At 36.5% G+C, this 26,312-nt stretch overlaps 1 protein-coding gene across 50 annotated transcripts in view; it reads left to right on the top strand.

Moving 5' to 3' along the window:
* Nucleotides 1-26,312, top strand: part of RIMS1 (regulating synaptic membrane exocytosis 1) — a 480,485-nt gene that overhangs the window by 318,630 nt on the left and 135,543 nt on the right. For 15 of the 50 annotated variants that reach the window (XM_057738946.1, XM_057738987.1, XM_057738965.1 and 12 more), the window contains 10 exons: nucleotides 1,523-1,569; nucleotides 3,377-3,489; nucleotides 5,348-5,478; nucleotides 9,136-9,307; nucleotides 9,431-9,584; nucleotides 10,720-10,791; nucleotides 15,218-15,374; nucleotides 16,089-16,214; nucleotides 17,875-17,937; nucleotides 21,693-21,782. In XM_057738946.1, the coding sequence (XP_057594929.1) occupies nucleotides 1,523-1,569; nucleotides 3,377-3,489; nucleotides 5,348-5,478; nucleotides 9,136-9,307; nucleotides 9,431-9,584; nucleotides 10,720-10,791; nucleotides 15,218-15,374; nucleotides 16,089-16,214; nucleotides 17,875-17,937; nucleotides 21,693-21,782 (1,125 nt within the window). Of the gene's footprint in view, nucleotides 1-1,522; nucleotides 1,570-3,376; nucleotides 3,490-5,347; nucleotides 5,479-9,135; nucleotides 9,308-9,430; nucleotides 9,585-10,719; nucleotides 10,792-15,217; nucleotides 15,375-16,088; nucleotides 16,215-17,874; nucleotides 17,938-20,479; nucleotides 20,558-21,141; nucleotides 21,235-21,692; nucleotides 21,783-26,312 lie in introns of all 50 variants that reach the window. The other 35 variants (XM_057738988.1, XM_057738971.1, XM_057738967.1 and 32 more) reach the window with 11 other exon arrangements.

The raw sequence follows: 26,312 nt of genomic DNA, 5'->3' as shown, positions 1-26,312 counted from the left end.
ACATTTATGCAGGAAAATATTACTGAAGCAATTGACATTAAATACATTTTAATTCAAAATCACTGAAACATTTTCTTTTACAACTTCTCCACAATTCTTCTTTCACAGATGCATAAAATTCAAAGCTTGTATCCGGTTTTGGAGTTCCAAATTTAATTTTCATAGCTGACTTTGAGGCTGATTTTCAAAGAAGTTGTACTATCTAAAAAAATATTGTTTCTAGATTTTTAAGAATTGACTTTTATTTGCCTTGATGAATTCAGAATAAGGTAGCAGAAGATAAATAGTTGGTTTCTTGTGTCTTGGGTATTGAAAATTAGTCTAATTATCACATAATGTATATTTCAATCAAATTGTTAGTTGTACATAAATATACAATAAAATGTATTTATAAAATACATAATACAGGATGAACTGTCATTTGTAAGAAGTATAAATTGTAGGTGGTTAGGAGAATTACTTTGCACAAAAAAGTAAAAATGAAGAGTCAGGAAAATTATCAAACAGAAAACTGTTTTTGTTTCAATCCTCCCCAAAAGTGCAAAGAAAATCAAAGTGAAGTTAGTTCACAAGGTAAGTGGTTAGAAATTCTTAAATAATATTCTGATAATTTTGTTGGGACTAGCTAACTCCAGTCTGCTTTAATTTGTCCTGTTAATACTTGCATATTGTTAATCTTCTAAATTGATACTAAAATATCGTGGGAAACCAAGGTTAAATAGTTTAATACAGTATAATTCCCAAACCAAGCTGGTCCAGGGTTCTAAGGCCACAGTGGGTAATGGATGAAGCTGAGGTCATATTAAATATTTATTCAGAATAATTTGTGAGTGTGTCAGGAGTGGGTGTTCTCACAAGTCACTTTCTAATCATTTAGTAAGTGGCCATATATTTAGCTAACTTCAGCATAGCGATATGAATCTCTGTATAGGGTTATATATGTGTATATGAATTATATATTCACATATATAAAATGTTTTGGCTTTTTTGTTGCAAGCTTGAACCATTTTTAATTTCCAAAGCAATCCATCCTTTTCATTTTATTAACTTTGCCCATGATATTCACCATATTATTTTATATCAAGAGATGTTTCCATCCCTTTCATTCAGTAAACTCTTTCAGATGTGTTTGTAAAGCATATTACTGATTTGTAAAATATGTGTCATTTTGATTTTCTAGAATTGAAATACAATATTGCCTTTAACATTTTTTATTTCCAAAACCTGCTGTTTTGGTAGTAAAAATATTGTGGTGATTTTAGCCACAATATTATTCTGATTGTTGTCATGTTAAAGTGTTTTGCTATTAAATATATGAAAACTTATTTTTACTGCAGTTTTTTTTGTGTGGTGTTTTACATTCATGCACATTAGAAATTGCCTTAATGGTAACTCCCGTCCATTTCCACACCTGCAAAGACCCAAAAGGATTTTTCACACCACTGAGATAAAGGGTGGCTGTGATTGCCTCAGGCAGGGTGGCTTAGCTAATGGGATTTTCACCATACCCTGTTTCTTTTAGTGACATTCCACGGATTCCTGAGAGCTCCCATCCTCCACTGGAATCCAGTAAGTATAAGATTTACTGTCCTCTTTAGTTATTTGATATAAATGAGTTGGCAAGCATGGGAAATCCAAAGATATTCTGCTTTAAGATTTTTCTCTTTGTGTCTGTGGAGGGTGGGTATCAAAAGTTCAAAAGTCTATTGGCAATACCCTTCTGTCTAATGGCAATCAGGGCGCCCCGAGCTAAAATAATATACCAGTAACAGTTCTATTTGCTGTACATAAACGTGTGCTGTGATACTGGATTATTCCCTTTGACGGGAAATTGGCTCAGTGTCATGAGCAGTGAAGGAAACAGGCACATAAATATTTTTAATACAGTGTAACAGTGTTGAATATGATCATGGAAGAGGGTGGGTGGAGTAGAGGGGGATTTCAGTGGAAATAAAGTGTCAGAGGACTGAGGCTGGAGGGTTGAATTGTCTACATGGGCATTAAAGGGACTCGGGTGAAAGAAGATGATGATGTGTGTAATGACATTTCCAAGCACAATGTGGAAGTGACTCAGATATTTACTTTGCAATGGATCGATGTTAAATTAATTATAATTGGGCTTGATCACCAAGTGGTATTATGTAACCTAGTTTAGGAATAAAAAAATGCAAGGTGATTTAAGGGGAAAACAAGGGATGGTTATAAGAAGGTAGAAAGTATATGGGTGGGAAGTGGAGATTAGGTTAGTAAATCAAATGCATAGCATCATATTCTGCATACCTGCTAGACATGAGCCCAGATTTGGTTTTGAGTTTTCTAATATAAAGAGAGAAATGGGACCAATTGCATAATTTATAGTGTTGATGTTATTAAAAAAAAACAGGTATAATATTAGAAATGTACTATCAGAAGCATTAGTGTCATTGTACTGAGACCCAAGAAAAAATTATCCTAAGAATATTGCATAAAAGAGACATAGTAACAGAAAATTTTATAGCACTGTTTTATATAGTTAAAAGTCTTTGGAGGGTACAGAATGACGCTATGTGATTTTTTAAACATAATTTGCATGTATGGAAAAAATGTGGATGATATACTCTTGGGAAATGGTCCATACATAGTGTTTTCTCAATAAAGCCAAATTTTGAATGGCTGTGGGGTCAAGGTCATACTTACTGGGGTAATAGTGTTCTACAGATATCCATACTGCTGGCTGTGGACACTTTATCAGCGACCCAGGAAGAAAAGACTTCCATTTAAAAAGGGGGGAGAAGAGCCTCACTGAGGGGCTGAGTGGGGAACCAGCCTCCCTCATCCATGTGTGAATCTCTAGACAGCATCCTCAGACAGGAGATTGGTCTGTAAGATCAAAACAGAAAGAGATGTAAATCGTATTTTAAAACAGTGATGAATTCTATCTAGGCTTAGATGCAGCTCATAAATTATATGATACATGCATTCATTTTAATTTCAGTGAGGACAGTTCATCATAGATGTTCCTAAGATAATTAACAGAACGGGTACCATCTTTCTTATCACTAAAAGCCTTTAACTGTATGTGAGGCTGTACAAGAGCATACTGGGAGCAATGCCTCTAGAAATGTAGAAAATCAATACTTACAGGGTGAAGTAAATAAATAGTGTTTTATTATATCACTTTTAAAGATCTTTAAAATAGACAATTAACCAAAGAAAGCACGATGGTAGCTTTCTAGAACTATCCCACTGAGAGCGGGTCCTACATTTATGGATGGTACCAAATTATGGTTTTATACCAGTAGCAGATGCATGTAATATTTCATTAAAAATATGTATTCTTCACACATAAGTTACAAATATGTTACTAAAAAATTACTTGAATTTTTCCTCATTTTAGGTTCCAGTTCCTTTGAATCTCAGAAGATGGAAAGGCCTTCCATTTCTGTAATTTCTCCAACAAGCCCTGGAGCTCTCAAAGATGCCCCACAAGTCTTACCAGGACAACTTTCTGTATGTGTCTTTGGTACATGTTGGAGACCATTAGTATCAGCTCCCTGTTCTGAGTCTGTCTTTAAAATATGTGGCTTTCTTTGAAGCCTGTGATACAGTCAGAGTCATTTAAAAGCATAACCTACTTCATCAGTTTTTCACTAATTTATTAGATTGTTCCTTTACTCATATTTATGTGAAAACATTTATTGAGTGCCTACAGTGTGCCAGGTGTGCTGAACACTAAATGATAAATAACATAAGAAAAGAAAGTATCAATTATTTTTTGTGTGCGGTATAAAAGTTTCTAAGGTAAGTAGTTGGTTAGATGTAACAAACCCAGAGAGTCGTCTTCTGTTTACTTAACAACCTCATGAACCTGGATCTTGAGACATTTAAATTTAAAATATTTTTTAACTTCTTAAGACATTTGATGAAATTCTTCATTGCTGATATTAGTGTGAAAAAGCTACAGTTTTCTTCACTGTTGTTGTATGTGTGATCTGGGAAAAGGTGGAGTAAAGAAGACATGGCTAATTATTAGGAAAAGCTACATTTCTTCAGATTATGGTAGAATACAGGATGTGTATTAATAAGTAAAAGAAAATCTTGCTTCACATCATTCTGTAAATAGTTGATCTTTTGCTACTTTGGTAACATGTGGATTTCTATAGTCTGTTTTTGCTGCTCTTCTCTTAGTTTTAATTAAACAAAGAAGGTAATGGTATTAAAACCTTCCCTGGTTTAGCTTCTATTTTTAGTAGGTTGAAGATCTCAGTCTCGTCCCTGTGCTATTTTATCTGCCCTGCCATTTTTTTATTTCAGTGTATGTGGGACTCACTCATGCATTCCACCTGTGTTTTAAGAGGGATAAAAATCCATTTCAGGTTTAGGAAAAATGCACCTCTGGTATTAATTGGGAGCAGAGGGATGGATTGATACAGATCTAGGTTTGAATTCTTAATTGCCCCTTACTACTCCCATGTTAAATTAGTTTATTTTGTTATGACTCAAATATATTTTGATGTGTACCTATTAAACAGTGCATGATCAGCATTCTTATTTAACCACACACCCCAAACTGAATTCTAAATTAAAAAAATTTAAGTTAATATCATCACCTGCCAGCACATAGACTGCACTGGCTGCATTAGGAGTTCGCCTGTAATATTTCCATGTGCCATTTTCCTGGGTTTCTTTATTCATACCACCATCAGTTAATAGAAATATCATTCAGTCTTCACTTGGTTTAAAGGCATCATTTATGCACTGTACCTTCCTTTGTTCCTTTCCCCGTCTCTCATGAAAATTAACCTTTAATAGGTTAATTGTAAAAATTAAATTAAAAAAATAGCAGAAAACAGCAGTACCTGATATAGAGGAGGCCTGCAGTAAATGTGTTTCCTGATCTCTTCCAAGTTGCTTGAATATATTGTTCCTAACACCAGGCATTTTGTTTCAACTGCAAGTGGAACTACAGAGTGCATTTAGTCATGCTGTAATCATTCTTAAGATACTTATAATCACCAAACACTTGCATGTAGCATTTAAAAACAAGGATAATTATTTCAATATCCCCCCTCTTCCCTTAATATTTTCTAAAAATTGTATCATTCGTTTTATTTCATCCCATGATATAAGAGGGTATAAATCGACGCTGCAGGCCTGCCTATTGCAAGTCACATTTAAAACGCGCGAAAAGTCAAGTTCTAAAGTGGTAATGCTTTCAAGTTGGTATTCTTTGCAGAAATAGTATCTATAATTCAGTTGTATTTTGCAATTTGAAATTTCCTTCTTCAAAACTAATTTAGTGTTTTTTGTGAAATTATAAGACCTCATGATTTTTGCAAACACTAATTTCTTTCTCCATTGCTCTTAGGTAAAGCTGTGGTATGACAAAGTGGGCCACCAGCTGATTGTAAATGTCCTGCAAGCAACAGATCTACCCCTGAGAGTAGATGGGCGTCCCAGGAATCCCTATGTAAAAATGTATTTTCTTCCAGATAGAAGGTATGGAATAATTTTAGTAACAATATGCAAAAATCTTTCCTAATAGAAAAAGTAGAATTTCCTCTCCTGGGATATAGTTTCATGTATGCTTTACAACTTTATTGAGGTATAATTGATATATCAAAAATTCAACAGACATATATATATATATATATATATATTTTGAGGAGCTGGCACATAGGCATACACCTGTGACATAGTTTTAAGAGATACTCCTCTGTGAGGAGGACAGAAAGACATTGGAACTCACCAAAAAGGACACCCCACAGCCAGAGACAAAGGAGAAGCCACAATGAGATGGTAGGAGGGGCACAATCGCATTAAAATCAAATCCCATCACTGCTGGGTGAGTGACTCACAAGCTAGAGAACTGTTATACTGCAGAATTCCACCCACTAAAGTGAGGGTTCTGAGCCCCACATCAGGCTTCCCAACCTGGGAGTCCAGCAACAGGAGGAGGAATCCCCAGAGAATCAGACTTTGAAAGCCAGTGGGATTTGATTGCAGGATCTCCACAGGACTGGGGGAAGCAGAGACTCCACGCTTTGAGGGCACACAAAACAGTGTGCTCACCAGGACCCGGGGGAAGGAGCAGTGACCCTATAGGAGACTGAATCAGACCTACCTGCTGGTGTTGGATGGTTGCCTGCAGAGGGGGAGGGCAGCTGTGGCTCACCGAGGAGACAGGGGCACTGGTGGCAAGGGTTCTGAGAAGTGCTCATTGGCGTGAGCCCTCCCAGAGTATGCCATTAGCCCCACCAAAGAGCCTGTGGGCTCCAGTGCTCCATGGCCTCAAGCCAAATGACCAACAGAGTGGGAATACAGCCCCACCCATTGGCAAACAAGCAGATTAAAGTCTTACTGAGCTCCGCCCACCCAGCCCTACCCACCATCAATCCCTCCCATCAGGAAGCATGTACCAGCCTCCCAGATAGCTTCCTCCACAAGAGGGCAGACAGCAGAATCAAGCAGTATCAGCAGTATTTCATCTTGTGGAACTGAAAACCATAGCCATAGAAAGATAGAGAAAATGAAAAAGCAGAGGACTTTGTACCGGATGAAGGGACAGGATAAAACCCCAGAAAAACAACTAAATGAAGAGGAGATAGGCACCCTTACAGGAAAAGAATTCAGAATAATGATGGTGAAGATGATCCAGGACTTTGAAAAAAGACTGGATGCAAAGATTGAAAAGTTTACCAAAGACCTAGAAGAATTAAAGAGCAAACAAACAGAGATATGCAACGCAATAACTGAAATGAAAAATACACTAGAAGGAACCAATAGCAGATTAACAGAGGCAGAAGGGCGAATAAGTGACCTGGAAGACAGAATGGTGATAATCACTGATGCAGAAAAGAATAAAGAAAAAAGAATGAAAAGAACTCAAGACAGCCTAAGAGACCTCTGGGACAACATTAAACGCACCAACATTCACATTATAGGGGTCCCAGAACGAGACGAGAAAGAGAAAGGACCTGAGAAAATATTGGAAGAAATTATAGTTGAAAACTTCCCTAACATGGGAAAGGAAATAGCCACCCAAGTCCAGGAAGTGCAGAGAATCCCAGGCAGGATAAATCCAAGGAGAAACACGCCAAGACACATAGTAGTCAAATTGACAAAAATTAAAGACAGAGAAATGTTTTTAAAAGCAACAAGGGAAAAACGACAAATAACATACAAGGGAACTCCCATAAGCTTAACAGATGATTTCTCAGCAGAAACTCTGCAAGCCAGAAGGGAGAGGCATGATATATTTAGAGTGATGAAAGGAAAGAACCTACAACCAAGAACACTCTACCCAGCAAGGATCTCATTCAGAGTGGATGGAGAAATCAAAAGCTTTACAGACAAACAACAGCTAAGAGAATTCAGCACCACCAATCCAGCCCCACAACAAATGCTAAAGGAACTTCTCTAAGTGGGAAACATAAGAGCAGAAAAGGACCTACAAAAACAAAAACAAAACAATTAAGAAAATGGTAATAGGAACATACATATTAATAATTACCTTGAAAGTAAATGGACTCAGTGCACCAACCAAAAGACACAAACTGGCTGAATGGATACAAAAACAACACCCATATATATGCTGTCTAAAGAGACCCACTTCAGACCTAGGGACACATACAGACTGAAAGTGAGGGGATGGAAAAAGATATTCCATGCAAATGGAAATCAAAAGAAAGCTGGAGTAGCAACACTCATATCAGATAAAATAGACTTTAAAATGAAAAATGAGACAAGAAAGGACATTACATAAAGATCAAGGGATCAATCCAAGAGGAGGAAATAACAATTATAAATATGTATGCACCCAATATAGGAGCGCCTCAATACATAAGGCAAATGCTAACAACTATGAAAGAGGAAATTGACAGTAACACAATCATAGTGGGGGACTTTATCACCCCACTTACACCAATAGACAGATCATCCACACAGAAAATTAATAAGGAAACACAAGCTTTAAATGACACAATAAATCAGCTTGATTTAATAGATATCTATAGGACATTACATCCAAAAACAGCAGATTACACATTCTTCTCAAGTGCACATGGGACATTCTCCAGGACAGATCACATTTTTGGGTCATAAATCAAGCCTTGGTAAATTCAAGAAAATTGAAATTGTATCAAGCATCTTTTCCGACCACAACTCTATGAGATTAGAAATCAGTTACTTGAAGAGAACTGTACAAAACACAAACACATGGAGGCTAAACAATACGCTATTAAGTAACCAAGAGATCACTGAAGAAATCAAAGAGGAAATCAAAAAACACCTAGAGACAAATGCCAATGAAAACACAATGATCCAAAATGTATGGGATGCAACAAAGGCAGTTCTAAGAGGGAAGTTTATAGCAATACAATCCTACCTCAAGAAACAAGAAAAATCCCAAATAAACAATCTAACCTTACACCTCAAGAAACTAGAGAAAGAAGAACAAACAAAACCCAGTTAGTAGACAAACTGGGACATTTGTAGAGACATGGATGGACCTAGAGACTGTCATACAGAGTGAAATGAGTCAGAAAGAGAAAAACAAATATCGTATATTAACACATATATGTGGACTATAGAAAAATGGTATAAATCAACTGGTCTGCAAGGCAGAAATAGAGACACAGATGTAGAGAACAAACATATGGACACCAAGTGGGGAAAGCGGGGAGGATTGGGGGGGGAATTAACTGGGAGATTGGGATACCAAATTGTACACTCTAAATATATGCTGTTTATTGTCTGTTAACTGTATCTCAATAAAAGTTCTTAAAAAAAAAAGATACTTCTCTATGAGGGAATAAACTACATTATCCCCCCAAAAATTCCCTCAAGCCTTGTATTTCTTTAAAATAACCTGCCAATTAAAAAAGTTTTATTACCTTGTTTGTACATCTATTGGTCTTTGACAGCTACATCATTTAGAATGTACTTTTGTGTTTGTGTTTCTATAATCGTAACTACTGCTTACATTGTAGTTAAAACTAGAATTGTATTAAACTCCACAGTTTTTTCAGACTTTTATATTAAAAGTTGTGAATTAAAAAGAGTGAACATCCCAAGAGCAGTACTGCATGTAAGTACAGTAGGTGGCAGCATGTACTTGCATTTGCTTTTCATTTAAAAAACATACTTATTTTTCAGTGATAAAAGTAAAAGAAGAACCAAAACAGTAAAGAAAGTACTAGAACCAAAATGGAATCAGACTTTTGTCTATTCACACGTGCATCGTAGAGATTTTAGAGAACGGATGTTGGAAATAACCGTGTGGGACCAGCCCAGGGTGCAAGAAGAGGAGAGTGAATTCCTTGGAGAGGTAAGGTTGTCATAGAGATCTGAATCAGACGCCTCGTGAAACTTCTGTGATGTGTATTTTTGTGACTGATTTTATTACATCTGGGGAAAGGCGCTTGATCTAACCTGAGAGCTGCCCTTTCAGATCCTCATAGAGCTGGAGACGGCACTTCTAGATGATGAGCCGCACTGGTATAAACTTCAGACTCACGATGAATCCTCACTACCTCTGCCTCAGCCATCACCCTTCATGCCACGGCGACACGTGCACGGGGAGAGCGCCAGCAAAAAACTGCAAAGTAGGTTAAGGCTCTTTTCAGTTACAGAGGTGATTGTGTCGTCATGGTCAAATCTGAGATTAACATTCAACGTGTTTTTTCAAATGTTCGTTAGAGATCAAAATATTGAAAAATTAATCACCTATATAAAGAGACTTGGCAAAACCATTTTCTGCATATTCCCAATGAAAATAATATATACAATATAGTGGAATAATTCCAGAGCTGAAAGCTTAAAAACTCTCAAGTATAATTCTTTGCCCAATACTGATGAAGTTGTTCGTTGGATGACTGATGGAGTAATTTTCATCATTAATGGTGATTTGCTACATAGAACATCTTAATAACTGTATAATTCCTGCATATTTTTAGTATTATTATTCATAAAAAACATTTTTTTTCAAAAGTGTTGTAAAGTTTGTTTGCTGTTGTCCATCTGTTGATTGGGGAAAAGAGTATTTTTTCTGTAATTATTCATTAATTTTTGAATTATGACTAAATCTCTCATTGAACAGGAGAAACTTAGAAGCTTTATTTTGGTAACCTGGAACCAAATTGTTTTCCTCGTATAATTAAATATTTCATGTTACTGCTTCTCTGATCAATCATTTCCTCAAAATTAATGTTTCATGCAGTATAATGGCTAATTTTGAAGGCTAAACATAATTATTTTATAAAGGGCCCTGATGCCCTTTCAATAATATGAACTCAATAAAGTTCCAGCCAAGGAAGGTCTCTTTGAACCTTTCCACTCAGCCCCATCCTCCCTGAACTGCAGAGGAGCACGTGTAATTGGGTAGAAAACAGTATACACTTTGCTATAGACCTTATAAAAATAATTTGAAAAGTCAAAATACTCTTCTATGAAATCCCCTTCTTTCTATGAGTCTTGGTGATTATAAGGATACCGAGAACATTGTTATCCTTGGAGAACAAGTATTTCTTTAAAACTCAGCTCTATATTCACTTGGTAGTATATGTATGTATAACTGAATCACTTTGCTGTACACCTGAAACATTGTAAATCAACTATACTTCACTAAAAATGAAAGTGTTTAGTAATAAAGTAATTAGCTTTAAAAAAAATTGACCGTGTCCTCCACGTTTCCTGACCCGAGCGGACACAGAGGTATCTGTTTGCCTTCCTGTCGTGCAGGGTCCCAGCGAATCAGTGACAGTGACATATCAGACTATGAGGTTGATGATGCCATTGGAGTGGTCCCTCCAGGTGCGTTGGGGAGGGCGGGGCCGGCTTCACTGTGCTTCCGTGCTTGCTTTCCTGCCAGCTTCCAGACTTCCTCGGGTCCCACGCTGGAGATTTAGAGCACAGAGAAGTCTGGGTTATGCTATTCCATGGTGACTTGTCTTCCAAATTAAGAAAGTTTGAGATGGACTAGTAACTACTCATTAACATCCCCACTTAAATTAGTCAGGGTCCCCCTTAGAAGCTAGCGAGGTTAAAACCATCATTTCACGATGCTTGGAGCAGAAGTGAAAATACGAATCTTGAAAGGATATAAAGGTTTTAATAAAAAATTCCACTGTCCTATGTTTTATATTGTATGTCTATGACTTCCCTTCCTCTGTTTCTGAAAATAATGTAGCCTTCCATGGAATATACCGAGAAACGTGCATGGCAGGGCTTAAAGTTGCATGTGGCATGGCTTAGCTTTTAATGCTTTTGTGAAATACGCAGCACTGATTATACCTAGAATGTGTCTGTATGTTTTAAAATAAGGAAATGCTTTAGAAAGATTCGATATTAGTAAGTCAGCGCCTGTTTTTCATTGAATATATTAGTAAAATCTTTGTAAATATTTGTAAAATACTGACATTGTTTCTCATCTGACTCTAGTCAGAAAGCAAGTAAAACCAAGCAGTAAAGACTTATTTTGTTGTCACTAATCCTGTTCCTTTTATTTACTAATGAAGAGTAGGGAGATACTCAGTTAAGAAATTAAAGAAAAAATCTTGGGATATATAAATATGAGTTATTAAAGACATTTCTTGAGGACAGTATTGACAGATGTCCCCTTAATTTACATAATTTATATGATGGGGATGCACTTAATTTGAAGGCAATGATTTTGGTAAAATTAATAGACTTTACCGAATCTAGTGACGGAGGTCACCATTTAGAGAGATACATATGACTTCATTAAACCTGGGAGAAAAGTATGGAGAATTCCCTAAAATTAGGCTTCATTTGCCCCCTGTATCTCAGAGAAAATATAGTCTTTGATCACTTTACGAAAGTAGTGGACATCCTTAAAAACAATAAATCTGGTTCTGTGCATATCTGTGTACTTAGATATAACTCCTTGATATCAGACCCTCAGGGAGAGTTTGAAATAATAGTGGATAATTGTGGATAACAGTTCATGTTTTCTTTTCTGAGTTTGTTGATTTCTAAAAGGATCAGAATAATTAGACCCACTCTACATAGAAACTTTCACACAAAGTTTAATAGAATATTATTTTTTTCATCAATTGAAAGGGGGAAGGTACATGGTATCCATTGGCATATTTAAATAGAATTCAGATGATTCCTCATAAGGAAAGGGATCTTGTCATCAAACCTTTCTAACAAGAGTCTTGGCTGTTAATTATCCTTCATGTTGTCATTTCTAGCTCATCTAAATAGATTTTACTTCTGTGGGTGGTTCTCACATTTTATTCACCTAAAATTTCATACTTTTATGATGTGGCAGGATAGTGAATGAATTTATGAATGAATGAACAGCTAATTCAATAAATACTTACATACACAATGAGTTGATTGTTCTTCATGTGGATAACAGCCAAAATGGGAGTTATAGGACCGCCCCCAGTGGTGATAGTGCCTGGAACCACCCAAGAACACTAATTCTAGATATATCTATATTCCATCCTGATATATACCATATCTTGGTATTTGCAAACAGATATAATCCCTTTTACCATACAGAAGCAGTGTCTAAATGGTCATTTCAAATGATATCCATTTTCATTTAGCATTTAAAATGTGATGAGATGAATGTTTAATAGAATAGAACTAATAAAGTACATAAGCCAATCAGTAATATTTTATGTTCCAGAGATTTCTTCATAAATTAATAAAGGAGATAATGGAATTGACTTATATTTTAGGGGTACTCTTCATTGATCCAAAATGTGTATATGGTAGCTTCTAAGGATACATATGTGTGGCAAATACAGTATAGCAAGACACACCGTCATAAGCAATACTTTTTAAATAAAGAGGAAAGACAGTAAAATAAGGGCAAGAAGCTAAAATAAAGTGAGGGGATAAGTTAATAAACAAGTGTGTTGATGCATTACTGTATAATCTAAGAGGCTCATTACAGAATTCCTAGCATCCAGTATGGAGAAGACTTTTGTTCACCCATGGATACCAGTTAGTTCTACGTATGTTTAACACACTCAGTGAAGCTTCTGGTTGTATGTTTCCTGAAGAAGCTGGACAGTGTCATTTAGTTGTTCTATCGCAGCTGAGCCTTGAACTTCCTAATACTTGGCTTCTCTAGGACCATGGGGTTCTATGTTCTTCATTAATGTATTACCACCTTTAAGCAGCTGAGACCTGCAGAGCTACATCTTATTACCTTTATGGTTATCATAGCCTTATTGTTATTTAAAATAAATAATCTCCGCTGCTTTAGAAGAATAAAAATAACCACACAGAGAATGCCCTCATCTGAGGCCAGGCATCTGGCAACCTCAGCTTTCAGGCCATTACTGCAAATTCAGAAAATGAAAACAAAAACAAAACCAACCCTATAACTTTGAGCTAACTGAAACATTGAAATGAGCATTAAATAGCAGCTCCCTCTTACCTTTTTATGAAGGCAAAGTGCATGTTATCAACAATAAATTAAACGTAATATGAAAAAAACAAATTAGAAAAAGCAGACAAAGGACTATGAGTGCATATTAGGATAGGATAAAAAAGACACTAATCTCTATGTAAATACAGACAACCCCAAGAAAAAAAATAATTATACCCTTTTACAGAAGATGTCTAAATTCTCTAAAAGTTGCTTCATGATAACTAATTATTCCAAATCTAAAAGCTCCATTTATATACCTTGAATATTCATTGAAATCTTGAAATGGTGCTCCCAGTTCAATACTGATCTTCCATAATTATAATATAATTGATACCAGATGTTTTCAAATGATACCAAATGGTAATTTGAAATCTTTAAGTAATTCAGTCTTTGGATTAATTATCTTTAAAAACAGCCACCATTTTTTAATATTGAACTATTAAATAAATTCACTACATGTAAATTTAGTTGGTATCTTTCTAGACTTAATATTACAATTTGTATGTCTGAACAACAAAGAACCTTTCTACATGAAATTCAAAATAGTACCTGAATTGCTCTTATTTTGGTCATAAAATGAAATTATAAATTATAACCTTTATGTTTAATATTGTTTGGTCCTTTACTGATGCTTTTAGAGAGTGACAAAATGGCTGAGCTTCTTTGGTGTCAATATTGTCAAATTGGCCTTTATGAAATGTTTAAAGACCTTCCGTATACTCGAAGCTTAGTCGAAAGATTATACAATCACAACAAATAAAATGGGAACTTAGTCTGCCTTTAATGATGTTACATGGCATATTTTAAAACTAATGTGGGAGTTTTCAGGTAAATACATGAGCAACAATTCAAGCAGCCCAATTAACTTTAATGTTTTCATGGTTCATGTACATTTCATGTAGTTGTAAAAATAATTATTTTTCCTTTGGCCGCAGAATTTTTTATTTTCCTTCCAATAATAGCAACAGTGACCCTTGTGAAAAAATTTAATTAGCTGTTACTGTGGATTTGAGAGTGCTGTTTTATCTTAACTAAATCAGAGATCATAGAGACCTTTTGGTTTCAAGGTAGAATGACTTTTAGAATTTATTTTTAATTTTATTTAACTATTAATTATGTTAGGTCACTAACACATTTGTGGAATAGTTTCAGATGTTTGGGGTAGGTTCAATAATTGTTTCTTTAGGAGGGTTAATTTGTTCTGCATTATTTCATAGTTATCTCCACCCATACCTTATTTTCATTTGAAAATTGCAATATTATCTGTGGTTCTCAAAATTCACAATCAGCATTTGTAATAGTAAAGACCTTCTACTCTTCTTTGAAAATTAAAATTGGTATGATACCATTTTTATTTTCTTATTAGCGAAGCCATCTGAAATCCCAATAATATAATTTATGCTTTGAAAGAAAAATTCAAATACCATTTCAAGAGACACCAGATTTCTAAGCATTGACTTGTATATGAGTAACAGTTCGCTGTCAACTGCTTGGTTTGTGTTGTTGAAAAATCACTAACTCATTCATTCTTCAAAGTAAACTAGTATCCCAACTCATCCTGATATCTGAGGCATCAGCTATTGTATTCATGTCAGTATCTCCATGGTAACCTTTCAGCCAAACTGTACCCAGTCCTCATGCATGTGTATGTTAGTTACCCTCTGTACATATATTGAGTAGTTTTGAAGATAAGGCTGGTAATACTGATTGCATGGCGGTTGTCCTCATAGGTCAATGTCTGCTTTCTGCATAATTTGATGTCTCCACATTGGCATTGATGCTATAGAAGAATACTGACTTGTTCCTTGTGTGTACTCTTGCCAGTAGGTTATAGGTCTAGTGCTAGAGAAAGCAAACCTTCAACATTAACTGTGCCAGAGCAGCAGAGAACAACGCATCACCGCTCACGGTCTGTGTCTCCTCATCGCGCCGATGATCAGGGAAGGCCACGTTCACGTTTACCAAATGTGCCATTACAGAGGTAGGCTTCCAGAAGAGGTTAGCATCCTTGACAGTACTTTATTATAATACAGTGCAAACTGCCACGAGACTCTTAACGGAAATGAAATAACGGTTTGGTCAACTTATTTTTTTCAGAATCCCTTGTAGGCAAAATGCCTTTTTGTTCATTACCCAACCTATGCATCATTCTGTTTTCTAATCTCAGGAAATCTCCCAGGGAGTGTAAGAAGTTTATGTTGCAAGCACAGTTTTTGGATAACTGTCTTGTATTTTGTTTGCTAGTTTTTTCTGCGGTTTGGAGAAATTGTGTGGTAATAAATCAGCTTGTGGAGAGAAGAGACAGAGAAGATAAGGTCAAGGGCCAAAATGTATTTTTTAGAAATTTAAGATTGTCTCTTTGAAGCATTTTAAATGTTTGGAAAAGCATATAAAACATCTGTAATGTCATGCTCTATTTCATCTTACCCTGAAATACACTTCTGTATTTCATGCAGATGAAAATTGTGGTCCTTTTTTGATAGAAGTGAAAAAAAGGAGATTGGAGAAATACAGCTCAGGCAAAGCAATGGTAGAGAATAAATACATTTAAAACAGGTATTTGGTGATGAGGGCAGCATTTTTCAAAGCATGTCAGTTGTTTGCCAATTACTGTCAATTCTTGCCTGTTAGTCTGTCCACGATTTGGGGAAAGATGATGCATTTTGATGTATATGAATTTTTGTAATCATTTTAGGAGTTTAGATGAAATTCATCCAACAAGAAGGTCACGTTCTCCAACCAGACACCACGATGCCTCTCGCAGCCCCATTGATCACAGATCCAGAGATGTGGACAGTCAGTGTCTATCAGAACAAGACAGGTATTTGTTCACATTATGATCTCAACACTGTACGTTTTCTTTGCTCTGTTTTCGAATGTGATAGATATCTTGGCATAGTGCAAAAGACAGTAAAAGTATTTCATCATTCAAAACTGATCTCCCAAGGAACGTCTTTTAAGGTATTCTAATAGGAATGCAAATCTAAGAAATATTTGACTTATATATTGTTATAAAATGTGCATTCTTTTTACAAAATCAGAATTTATGTTAAGCCGGTTTTAAATGTACAGTTTGTTATTAACTTAGATACTCACCTAAATTATGGAAGGGAACCAACATAAGCAATTTCCAAATATTTTATTTTTTGTGAGTTGCAGTCTTTGGGGTATTACATATGTAATTATAAAATTATGTTTCTTCTATAATAAAAAGTTTTGGGGTACAGGTCATCTGAAAGACAGTTACTATCGCAGAGTTTCTGTAAAAACTTCAGTAGTAATATTTTTTAGTATACCTACTTCTCATAAAATGTAGTTACCCAAAATGTCTATAAATTATAAAATATTGGAATGGATTCTTTCTTCTATGGATGTGTACCTAGGCTTAGTTCTGAATTTATTTATGAACAAGGTACTTCCTGGACAGTTACTAAAAATCATTATGACTCCATGGTTCTACGTGCCCACGAACTCGCTCCTTCAGACCAACCCCCTTCCTGTATGATGTGCCTGCCCACAAGCTCAGCATCTGATTTAGGCTGTTAGAACTCCCAGCTGGTTCAATAGTGTCTTCTGGCTTTTCGAAGTGTAGGAACTTTTAGGAAAGGGTAAAGAATGAGGGTGGTACTCAGTGATTGATTTTTGCTGTGTAGTCAAGGACACAGAACTCAAGGAGAGCCTCTTAGCTCCCTGTCATCCTGCCATAGGGGAGGTGGAGCCATGACCTTCAGAAGATGGGGTCGTGGTACTTACTGGGACAGAGCACTGCTCAGAGGAGTGGGGTCCCTGCTGCTCAGATGGAGTGGAGTCGGGTGAGGGGCCCTTTGTCGACATTGATTGGAGCCACCATGAATTTAGGTGAAGAGGGGGAAAAAAGGGCTTCTTGACCAGGGCACTCAATAGAGTGAAATTAATTTGAGTGTAGAAAAAGTATCAATTTGAAGATAAAATATTCCTAATTCTTAAGATAAAACGTTCTTATTTGGTAAAGGAGAAACAGAATATGTGATATTGCACTTATAGTGGCTATGAAAGCTAAGAAAACTGTCATGCTTTGAGTTGCTACAAAGAATTAAAAAACTTAGTGTTCACATTTAGTATCAGAAAAGCTGGATTTATAGGGCTTTTAAAAGTTATTAAAATACCCAAATGTCTAGAATTGGAAGTAGATTTCTATGTCTTATTTGGGGAAAGTTCAGTTTAGTTTAGTTTTGTCCCTATACTCCTTGAAAGCACTTTGAAATTCAATAGCAAATCAGCAACAGCTAGGACTTTGACCATAATGTTTGTACTTTATTGTTTAAATTTTTTAAAATACTGTCATGTTTATTTTTTGTTTAATCTCTTGAGCAAATATGCTAGTGCAGACAATCTGGTTTCTTCCCTTTTCGTGTTGTCATCGGCATACCATTGGCATAACCCATGTCATTTAATGCCTCATAACTTATCTGTTTCACTCACCACCCATCCTGTCTGTGCAGTGAGCTTCTCATGCTTCCCAGAGCAAAACGAGGACGAAGTGCAGAATGCCTACACACCACCAGGTAAATACAGGAATTTGGTGACGGTAACTGTGTGTGATGACTCTTTCCATTCTACTCTGCTTCCGTCTCCCTCTCAGTTGTATTATTACGAATACATGAAATTAATTGCCCCAGTATTCAAAATTGGTTTTGTTTTATATGGAGGTTGTGGAAAAGGTTCCAAAGATATTTGAATTCTGATCCAGGCAAACTGCTTTTTTATCAAAATATTCAAAATCCAGAGGCTGCTGAGTCTCTGTGGGACTCATTTCTAAAACTGAGGAACCAATTTCTGCAATTAAAATTCTATAACCTCGCTGTGAGCCCAGCCCCGCCACACGCACACACCCATCTAGATACAGAGGTCTGATCTGCTGTGCGTGGCAGTGTTACTGTTTTCATGATTGTAAGTTTACTTTGTTTTAGCCCTTTTTTATTTTTATTTTTATTTTTTGATTCTACTATTGTTTTCTTTCTGTTTGCTTTTAATAAACTCTTCACCAGTTCATTTTTAATAGCTGAGCTTCAGTTTCCTTCTTGATAAAGAGTGAGGATATTTGACCTATTAAATTCTAAGCCCTCCCCTCCTTCATGCCCCCACCAGGTCAGAAATGCTACACTACAAGTTTTCCCATAAAGGCACATAATGGTATGATGCCTCTTTAAAGATGAGAAGAAAAGGGGACATAGTATTGTCCTCTAAATTGGAGCTTGGAACCTAGTGCTTTATTTTCCTCTCATTACATCTTAGATCTCATATCCCAAATAAATCCTCTTATAGATTACTCACAGAATACAGTCTGTACCTATTTCTTGTCAATATGGAATTAAAAGAAGGTAAAGAAGTAAAAACTAGGTGAAACAAACAAACCAACACACAAACTGTTTCAAATATTTTGGCCAGTAAAGAGTAAATAGGAAAGAGAAGGAAAGAGCTATACCTGGAAAACCCACGATGCAAGCACAAATGTGGGTTTATTGTGTCTGTGTTGACATGGGCTTCCACTCAGGAATTGAACATGATCATATGGATAAGAACTAACTTTTTACAGGTATAAAGCTCTCCTAGTGATAACTACTGCCTGTGTGCAGTGCCACAGGGAAAAATGAGGGATGTTAGTTCTGTTTAATGTAAAATCATGACTATTGTAAAAATCAGCTCCAATTCTTTGTAATTTGAAAGTCTCCAGCCTTACTGTTGGTTGTCCTGGCAAATAGTTTAATAGGAATGATTTCTTTACAGATTCAGAAAGTTTTCTCATAGTTCCATTGACGTGACTACAACTGTAACACAAAAACAAAAGTTTCATACTTATTAGGCACGTGGTGTGTGTCTGGGCCCCAACATGTGGGTATTTTTAACACACTTGCACCAATAAAGCCAGTGTGGACCTTCGTACTAAAAACTGTATGCCACTTTTCATTCTGTCTCCGTTCTCTGCTGACCCCTGTTAGAGTGTACCCCCCAAAACATCACTTTTGAACCAACTGCTTAGAAAATAGTAACCTGTTACTAAAGATAGTCGCCTAAGGTTTAGGAGTCAAAAAGAAGATGCTATTGTCTGTGAAGCAGGCTGAATCCTTTGCTTCAGTAAAAGTGTCCTCTATCTGTGCTCGAATGTGGTACTTTAATACATCTTTAAACCAATGCTTTAAGAGATTTCCTAATTCAACCATTAGGATAAACACCATAGGGGTGTTTGATATTTAATATGTCCTCAGCAAATGTTTATTCCATTCCTGGTTTATTATTTTTAATGTAAGCCAAAAAGAACAATAGATTTTCATAGGCAACAGTTAAATTTATAGAAACATTATTAAATTATCAAAAAATTAATTGACAGGACCTAGTTTGCCCTTGGTGGTATAGACAGTCCAGAAGCCCTCATAGGCTTTAAAGGAATTCAGATGATGTTGGGCCTTCTTCCTGCCAAATTTTCTGCCAAATCAGAATTCATATTCTGGTTGTAGCTAATACCCATCTAACCCAATTTCCAGGCATAAATGTAACCTATGGTTGGGTTTGTATCCAGAAGCTGATAAATGGAAAGGACTTGCCCACTGCAGTCACCTCTTGATCTTCTTTCCTTTACTGCCTTCAGTACTGTGACCAGCCTTGTCCCTGCAATGCTGATCAGCAGTTTGCTTGTTATTAGAATATTAACTTTTAGTCATATTAATTCCCAAATTTCCTAAATTATTTGATTAGTACTTTTAGCTATGAGTTGTTATTTCCATAGAAGCATGTATAACATTAAATCAGGGATTAAATAGTAAGTTTCATGTTGGTTACTTCATAGAATGTAGTTTGCCAATCTTTTTCAAATAAGGCTTTTAAACTATAATGTCGAGCCTTTATCTTAATTATGAAGACAGATGTCTATGACTCCATATTTAATAGTTCTATTTATACCTTCAAATAGTTATTGTGGTTCTTCTGAGAAAAACAAAGGATCCATCTGTGTTTGTAGCTTTCTAGGCCTCCTACTTTTTTCATAACCTAATAAAATTCACTTCATATATATTTTTCTGTTTCCTGTGTGTCTGCATTGCCACGTTCCAGACATCTTGTTAGGCACTATAAAACATTACCACCCAAGATGCCCTTGTTAGAGAACTGTTCTCACTGGAATATTTACAGGTAAGAGTCATAGCAGTGAGTCTCAGTTATAAACTAATCCCTAATCCCTCGCTTACTAAAAATAGCAAACTTACTTTCTAATAAAGCACTAGCATTTCCTCTTAAAATTAATTATATACAAAGAAAACTCATCATATCTAAAAATAGCTTTGGGGGGGAGGGGGGAGGGACAAAATGGGAGATTCAGATTGACATATACACATTACTACATATAAAATGTATAATTAATAAAGACCTACTGTATAGCACAAAGAACTCTACAATAATCTACATGGGAATAGAATCTAAAAAAGTGGATATACGTATATGTATAACTGATTCACTTTGCTGTACAACAGAAACTAACTCGACATTGTAAATCAACTATACTCCAATAAAAACTAATTAAAACTACAAATAAAAAAATAAAAATAGCTTTAATTATGAAACCGATGCTAGAATATTTCTTCAAATGAAATCTACTTTCTCAAATGTCAGATTTCTAATTGTGTTCTTTGTCATTTATTTGTTGTTTTACTTGTTGATTTCCATTATGAGAATTAATTTTACATTATTTTATTTTTGGATAATTTTACTTTGTGGAGCTCAATTCTGCCTGCACGTTCTAAAACCAAACCCCTTCACCATGAATGCTTTCACTCAAGAGCACTGAGGTTTACTGATAAGATTCTGGTTAGGTAAGGACGTTTGGACGTCATACCTTCCACCTCCCTTGTCTGGTGTTTGAACCAAAATAGCTGAGTTGTAAAATTTTCCTCCTCTGCTGTCCTTCATTTTGTTTTGGTGTGGCATCTGTCCTTGGTAACGAAGCGTTAGGCATTTTGTTTCAGTGCTTTCTGTATCCAGTTTTTTCATGAGTAGGTGTGACTTAGTCTCATTTGTTTTCAGTCTGAGACCCTTTTCTTAAAAAAAATTATGCAAAGCAATTCAAGCATAATCTTTGTTTAGTGTCATTTTCTAAACAAAATTGTGCACGGCCATCCTGTCAGCGCTCACACCCTTATAAACCCACGCGCAGTGATTCTGCACTTTGTGTAAAGGGGACAGGACTCGATGCTTTCTTCTCTAACTGGTCTTCCTCTCTCTGTTTTCTCTGTCTTTCTCCTCCACCCTGGATGCAATGCACTGGCACTAGTGACCTGCAGCCCTCCCTTGACAGGGCGAGGAGTGCTAGTACCAACTGCTTGAGACCAGATGCTAGTTTGCATTCACCAGAACGAGAAAGGTATACAGTAAAGACTTTCTTAATTTCCTATCATTTTGTACTGTCATTTTCTTTCCCCATCACTTTGTTTTGTGTCATTGAGTCTCACAGGTTATTCATCCACGTTCACTTGCTGACTGTGTGCATTTCCCCTCCCTTCTGTACACGTCTGTGTGGAGATGTGTGTATGTGGTGGAGCCCGAGGTCACACATACACATATTTCCGTGAATGTTGTTGCAAATGGCGTGATGTGATTTGTAACCGCTTCTTGCTGCTGCTTTTCCCCTTTTGTTGCTGTTCAGTGGTTTTCTTTACACCTGCTCAGGGCGTCTTCAGTACGCTGATATGCTTGTGAGGGCCAGAGAGTTATGTGAAGGGGGAGGTCACCTTCCTAGTACTTCTGCTGATAAATAGTGTTTATAGGTTCAACAGCAATCTCCCATAAATGCAAAACAAGAATCTTATTTAGATAGAATACTTTCCTTGTGCATCTACATTCATTTTTTAAAATCAACTTGGTCTTTGATATAGATGGTTTTGCATTAATTATATTTCAACAAAAAATAGTATGTTTATCACAGATTTCTTGGTGGCTTACAAAAATAAAGGCACATTATATACACACATGTAATTCTGCTTAACATTTTTAATTGATTGATTAATAAATAATTCTGATTTTAACTTAAAGGTATTCAGTGATCATGTATGACACTGTCCCCAGTAAACTTGGTTATAATTGATAGTCTTGGTTATACTTGTTACCTCTTTTCAATTAGAGGTCATTCACTGGAAATTTTCATACTACCTCTTCACGAATCCTGAAGAAAAATGTTTAGTTGTGCTAATGTAACCCACTTTTCCTCTTGAGAGGCTGCTTAAAGCCTTCCTTTAGCAATCTTTCTAGTCTGATTCTATTCATTTCTTTATGAGATGTTTATTTCTGGAATTGAATGATAGGTATAGGTAGATATATTCATTTTTTAGTGTCTTCATAAGACTGTACTAAAAAAATCTACATTTTAATTTTGTATTCTTTTATATTTGCAAAATTTGTAATAGAAAACAATGGAATCTAAGTTTTTGTATTTCTTTACATTTGTAGAAGAAATTTTAGTTGAAATGACTGTGGACTCTTCTAAAATCACATTTGAAATTGTTGCATTATTCTTGTTTGTTATATATTACCCCCCCAAATAAATACAAGAGTAGCAAGAAAAATATTTTTATATTCTTTACTTATTATTATTTCCTCACATGTTTCTGGTTAGTGTTAAAACAAGGAGAGAATAAAGTCAGTGGAATCTTCTGACTACAACAACACCCTAACATCTTAGATATCATCTATACTGGTTCTGTCTAATAGAAATACAACTTGAGCCACGTGCATAATTTAAAATTTTCTGCTTGCCATATGAAAAATGTAAAATTAACTTTAATACTTTGGTATATATCTGAAATAATATCATGTTAACATAGAATCAACTAAAAACTATTAGTGAGATATTTTTCATTCCTTTTTTCACAGTGCTCCATGGCCACTTGTGGCGACTGCATGGGACAATGCAGTTTTATTCTTTTGCTGGAGCCTGTCTAGCACATGTTTTCTTGTTGTGCTGAAGCTGCAGAGTTCACAAATCCATGTATTGGTGAATTTAATCTCTGATTATACTGTTAGAACAGGCCAACCTGTAGACCAATAATCTGGCCACGATTCTTTTACAAATCATAGTGAAATCTGAGTGCACTCACTATAGTACTTTTGATAGACGAAGAGAAAGTATGATTGAAACCTCCATTCTCTGTATCTATTGAATAAAAGGGCATTACCCATTAAAAAAATGAAAGGGGACAGGAATTGGTATTATAGATGATCTTTAATTTATTGGAGTCAACTTCTTGTCAAGAATAAAATAAAATGAGTTTTCCCCAGGAAAACTACAGATGCTGTAGATGCATCTTTGTGTGGAGGCAGCTGTGCTTCTGTGCACAGACCTCTGAGCAGCTCTGAGACAGCACAGAACAGGACCAGCAGTGGAGGCTTTGTGCTTTTTGGAAGATGCACCTTAGAGTCCCCAGACAGAACTTGAGGACAGTGGGAACTGGGGAAGCTTTGAGGGTTTTCCAGGTTGCTTAGTTCTTGTAATTGACCAGAGAGCTGATTATTGCCTCATATATGCATAGTAGATAAAATATTATCGAAAAGGTGTTAAAGACATACTTCATATTTTTGAGATAGTGACATATCAATATTTCCGCAGCCTTGTAACCTGTTGAAGTCAAACAATTTGCTGATTCTAAACCATCTTGAGGAACATGTATATACTGTTATATCTATTTAATGCCCTTTTCTGAAGTATCCTCATTAACCCTGAAAGCAAAGGAAGTTCTGTGTTAGGACAAAGGATGAAATTGTTGAAGCAGACTTAGTATCCCACACCACACTTCACTGATGATTGCAAGATAAAGGAGCACCAGGCCCAGCTAGTATGTTCTTTTCCCGAAGGACCCCAAAACCATCAGGCCAACCTTTTCTCCTTTATGAGGGTGGTTTGGCCCAGGTTAACGGAATTTTGAGACAGGCATGTGGAAACATTGTTTGCAAAGGAAGTCATTTCCATGTTTGAGCCTCCATTATATAATGTATTCTGTTGATTACACAACTAGCAAAAATTCGTACAGGTTACCCCATTGCCCCATCCAGTCATGACCCATAAGTCAACAAACTTGTGGTTTATTTACAGTGAAGGATCTAGAGAGATCCTGCTGAAGATGTCAAGTAGATAAGGACTCTCTTTTATCTTTTCTGTAGCAAATACCACTCACTGCATGCTTACAAGGAAGCCTGGTCAAGGGCACTGTATTTTCCTTCATCTATGTCAAGGTCAGCTTGAGGTCATCAGTTCCCCCTTGTTCCCTGATCTGGAAGGAGTGACTTACAGGTCTGCATTAACCTTTCCTTTCCCGAGTTTTACAAAAGACTGCTGCTTGCACTGATTTTTAGAGCCACTGGAGAATGATTCTTTTCCTTGGATGTTTTATCTTCTTCCTCCACACTTTGTAGAAGTCATTGCCTTACTAAAGGCCATCGGAGGATAGTCTATACTTATCTCCTTTTTTTTTACCTCCCCGGGGGACTTCTGCAATCCTGCCGCTGTGCTGAAACCCCACTGTGGGTTACCTCGGTCCTTACTTAGTCCAGCAGCATTTTACAACGTCTTACATTCACTGCCCTGCCCCTTGAACCTCTGCTTTCCTCAGTGTCCTCTACAAATTCCCTAAGGCCTCTGTGCTAAGACGGTCTCCTTTACAGGCTGCTTTTCCTCCCTGCCTCCCTCTCAGCTTTCCTCTTCTGCCCCATCCCTCTCATTCCTAAAATTATACTTCTATCGAAAGTTTCCACATTAATACACGTGAAGACAACACTCCACTGTAACTAGTCAGGACAGACTTCCCCTGCATTCGAGCCCTAATTTCTCAGTGTTTGCCAGACCTTGAGTGCATCAAAAGTCTAAATCAAATGCACTCTCTCCCTCACATCCTTTGCCAGCAAAATGCTTTTTCTTCCGAAACACTTTGGCGGCTTTGACATATAACCAGCCACGTAATCTGGAAATACTTCTCCTGCTGCTTTGTCTCATTCAATGAGACAGTAAATCCTATCCATTCTCCTCCGAGAATCCCCAAAATAGCTCCCCCCCTTCATTATACTATAGCCCTTCCCCACTTCCGATGTCATTATTGCCCCGCTAATTTCTCATAAGCTCTATTAATTGTTCTGTTAGTTTTTGTCCCCAGACTTCTTTCCATTAAAATTAAAATGGCCTTTTTCCTTTGTTGGCTGCCTAAAAATTCTCCTCATTCTTCAAAAGAAGAGATTGGATAGCCATTTCTTCTGTAAAACTTCTCTCCCCCTCTCCCCCAACCTGCTTCTCTTTCTTTGCCAGGCAGAATTATTAACTCTCTTTTCTGAGCCCACATAATATTACATACACCCTTATTTCACTTAGTCCTGTTTTTGTTTCTTCCACTACATTGTACTTCTGGAGGGCAGGGATCATATTTGGCCTTGCCATCCCTTGCAATAGCATTATTATTTTTTACTTAGTAAACGTTCCAATTGGGGACTTGGGGGAACTTAAAAAACACTCCTTATTTTCTGCTCCCAAACTTGTGTCAAATTGTGAGCTAGACCCAAGGACGGCAAGGTGGGAGATCTAATTATCACCATAAATACAGTGAACAAGTTCAGGAGCTAGACTTCAGGCTAAAGGCTTGCTGATGACTCACCAAGAGGCTGCCATGCTTTCTGAACCACTGGAGGCTTTGCAGTCTGAAGGCTGCTGTGTGGGTTTGTTTGTTGTGGTGTCTGCTGTTTGCAGGCAGACTGATTTGGAAGGAGGAATGCAGAAAGGGCTGAGTCAGCAGTGCCTGATTCTTTAGCACAAAGTCACCCCTCCTCCCTCTTTGGGGTGGAGAGAGACCCAAAGCAGGACTTGAAGGAATTTCCCTCCACATGGAAACATGAGGCCTAAGAGAAAGGAAGTTCCTAC

Source organism: Hippopotamus amphibius, chromosome 6 (assembly GCF_030028045.1).
Source record: "Hippopotamus amphibius kiboko isolate mHipAmp2 chromosome 6, mHipAmp2.hap2, whole genome shotgun sequence".
NCBI classification, from domain to species: Eukaryota; Metazoa; Chordata; class Mammalia; order Artiodactyla; family Hippopotamidae; genus Hippopotamus; species Hippopotamus amphibius.
This window is presented reverse-complemented; position numbering and strand designations above follow the sequence as displayed.